We start from the raw sequence: 2,609 nt of genomic DNA, 5'->3' as shown, positions 1-2,609 counted from the left end.
AAATTGGCAAAAAGATGTTATTAATCCGAATACAGGAAAAAGAGGCTAAAACAGCACCTGGACATGGATGGCTGGTGCCTCTATAAATAAATCATTGATGGTCTGGTCTGGTTAAAACCATGCGCGTTATTATTAGAACATAAGTGCAAGCAACAAAAGAAGTTGAATAGGGTTAATAAACTGTTTATTTGATTTGAAGTTTTGTTTCCAAAATTGTCAATGTGTCATTATTATTCACTTTTGCTTTTTTTTATTTATACAAAATGGATCTAAATCAGGCTATTCGCAAAAGATTTTACTTGTTGCATTCGCAAATATGGCACTGTTTCTCATCTGTTATGTAACCATTCTCACAGTCAACTCCTCTGTGGTTGGTGCTTGGGTGTTTGGAGCTTGGGTGGTGGAAGGTTGAATGACGTTGAACTGGCATATGTAAGGTTTCACTTCTTCGAAACGATATCCTTTACAGGGGTAATCAATCCAAGTCCCATTGACAGGATCAATTGTGGCGCAAGCATCTATTCCGGCATGAAACCTCTCGCCTTCGTTAGGTGCCCAGTTTTCGTACTTTACATCACTACCGTCGGCCCAGGTGAATTTTTTCTCTCCATTTGCGTCGTCCAGACCTATCCACGTGTCATACCGCTCATTGTAGGTATCATGAAGCTCTGTTTGAATAAAAGAATTAATCTCTTCCGACTTGATTAGAGCCAGAAGTCCACCTTTCTGTGAGCATTCTCTTGTGGCAGTATAGAAATGACGATATGTTGTCACAGCAAACTCGTAACAGATGCCTTGAAAATACTGTAAGAACTTGTCCCGTGGTAGCTTAGACGGACAGTTGTCTACGCTGGAAGTGCTTCCTGGGATTAAAAGGAAAAAGATATGTGTCATGTGGAGCTTTCCGTCAGCGAGGAATCCACAAAATTTTGTCAATGAATTAAACGTAAATGACCTGATAACATTATCATGGATACATTGAGAAGGGTGAACCATTGATTTGACAGAAAACCTTGAAAATTCAAGTATTCGTTTGTGGCCAAGAAGCATCCTTCGTTTTAAAATCCAGATTGCATTTGTTCCGCGCTTTTCGCGCTTTCCTGTTAAAAAGATTACTTCCCGTTGATACAATTCAATAAATCTTTTTGGAGACGACAGCTTTAATACAACATTGTAAACCTTTTTTTTTCTCTCCTATCCAAAGAGTTTGGTACAGTATAGTTTGACACTGTCAGGTATGGTACGGTATTTTAAACATTGCATATTTGTGTTTCTGTATGAACTACAATCCTCTCAGCGAATGACATGTCAGACCTTTATGCCATCCATGGGCCTTAGATAGGTGCGTGGATTAACACTCCGCTGTTTTTGTTTTTATATTTGCTTTGTTTTGTTTTGTTTCCTTAAATTATTCTCTGGCTAAGAAAGAGAAACTGACAGTGGCGCATTCTGTTATCGCAAAACTGACAACAAATTCTTGCCTTAGTATCCAAAGCAAGCAAAAGTGTAAAACAAAGGATGAACAAGGAATATGAATGCTATTTTTAAAGAACCTTTTCAGGCTATGACATTACGGTAGTATATGAAAGTTAAATTTTTTTCTTTTCATCAATTTATGTTGTAAAACGTTCTGGTAAATTTAAACAGGTTTATTTGTAGTACGTAGGTTGCATATGAAGAAAAATATTGATAACAATTATATTGCGCGCTTTCACTGTGACAACCAGTTTTCATCAGGTAGCGGTTAAATGTTCGCTACAAGCTAGTATCTTTAATAGGTTATTAGTCCGACGTTACCTTATAAAGCATAATAAATCTAAGACCGGTATTGTGGGAGAACTCTGTAACTTTTATGACACTGGGCAGCTTCCAGACAGCATCTTCAATTTCTTAGCAAACAATATCGGCGTCGATTACATTTCTCTTGTTACATAAGAGACATGTAATAGTATTATAATTCTAAACGACATCTCTTACCTAATCCCAGCACAAGAAAGAGGACGAGGAGAGAGCTAAAAGACAACATAGCGACTGCTGACTTTGACTTTAAATCTCTAGTAAGAGCAAGAAATCCTGACTTTCTCAAGGTTTTGAGTGTGCATCTTTTATATGGTTTGCATTCATTAAGAAAAGAAGACAAATTCGTTCTAGATTTTCTATTATTAGGTCAGCTACTAGACCTAAAAGTATCCGATTGCAGAAACCACGCCTTCTTGGAGAAAGGCTAAAGGAGATTAGGTTCGAGTCAAAAAGTAATACAAGTTGCCCGCTATTTTCACTGGTATCTAGTCACGAGTGTCTTATATTTTCAGCCCCACCTGGATTTCTTTAATAAAATGCTACATCTGATGATTTTAATCAAAAGAAACATTTCACAATAGTTTGTAAAATGGAACAAAAACATTTTCCGAAGAAAAGTCGCAATACTAAGACACAGAGTCATAACTTGAAAGGCGATCTGATTGGTTTTTATATATACTGTCACTTACGACGATTATAGCTCTATCCAATCAGGTAGTTTTTCGGTTGAGGATGTTGAAATGTCATTGATGTGGTCCTGAAGCCCCGATTGCTTTGTTCCAACAGATTGAATATAATTGGGGGGGTGG

The 2,609-nt window shown here is 37.3% G+C and overlaps 1 protein-coding gene across 1 annotated transcript; it reads right to left on the bottom strand.

Annotated features, from left to right (window-relative positions):
* Positions 1–336: 336 nt before the first annotated feature.
* Positions 337–894, bottom strand: LOC101851189 (low affinity immunoglobulin epsilon Fc receptor-like). The gene has a single exon (XM_005098573.1). The coding sequence runs from the start codon at positions 892–894 to the stop codon at positions 337–339; it is 558 nt and encodes a 185-aa protein (XP_005098630.1).
* Positions 895–2,609: the final 1,715 nt, after the last annotated feature.

This window comes from Aplysia californica, unplaced genomic scaffold (assembly GCF_000002075.1).
Source record: "Aplysia californica isolate F4 #8 unplaced genomic scaffold, AplCal3.0 scaffold00186, whole genome shotgun sequence".
NCBI lineage: Eukaryota > Metazoa > Mollusca > Gastropoda > Aplysiida > Aplysiidae > Aplysia > Aplysia californica.
Note: the sequence above shows the minus strand (reverse complement) of the source record. Positions and strands in the feature narration are given on the sequence as shown.

Excerpts from the sequence above, each read along its gene's own strand:
- LOC101851189 (XM_005098573.1), bottom strand. The coding sequence starts at position 894 with ATGACACATATCTTTTTCCTTTTAATCCCAGGAAGCACTTCCAGCGTA.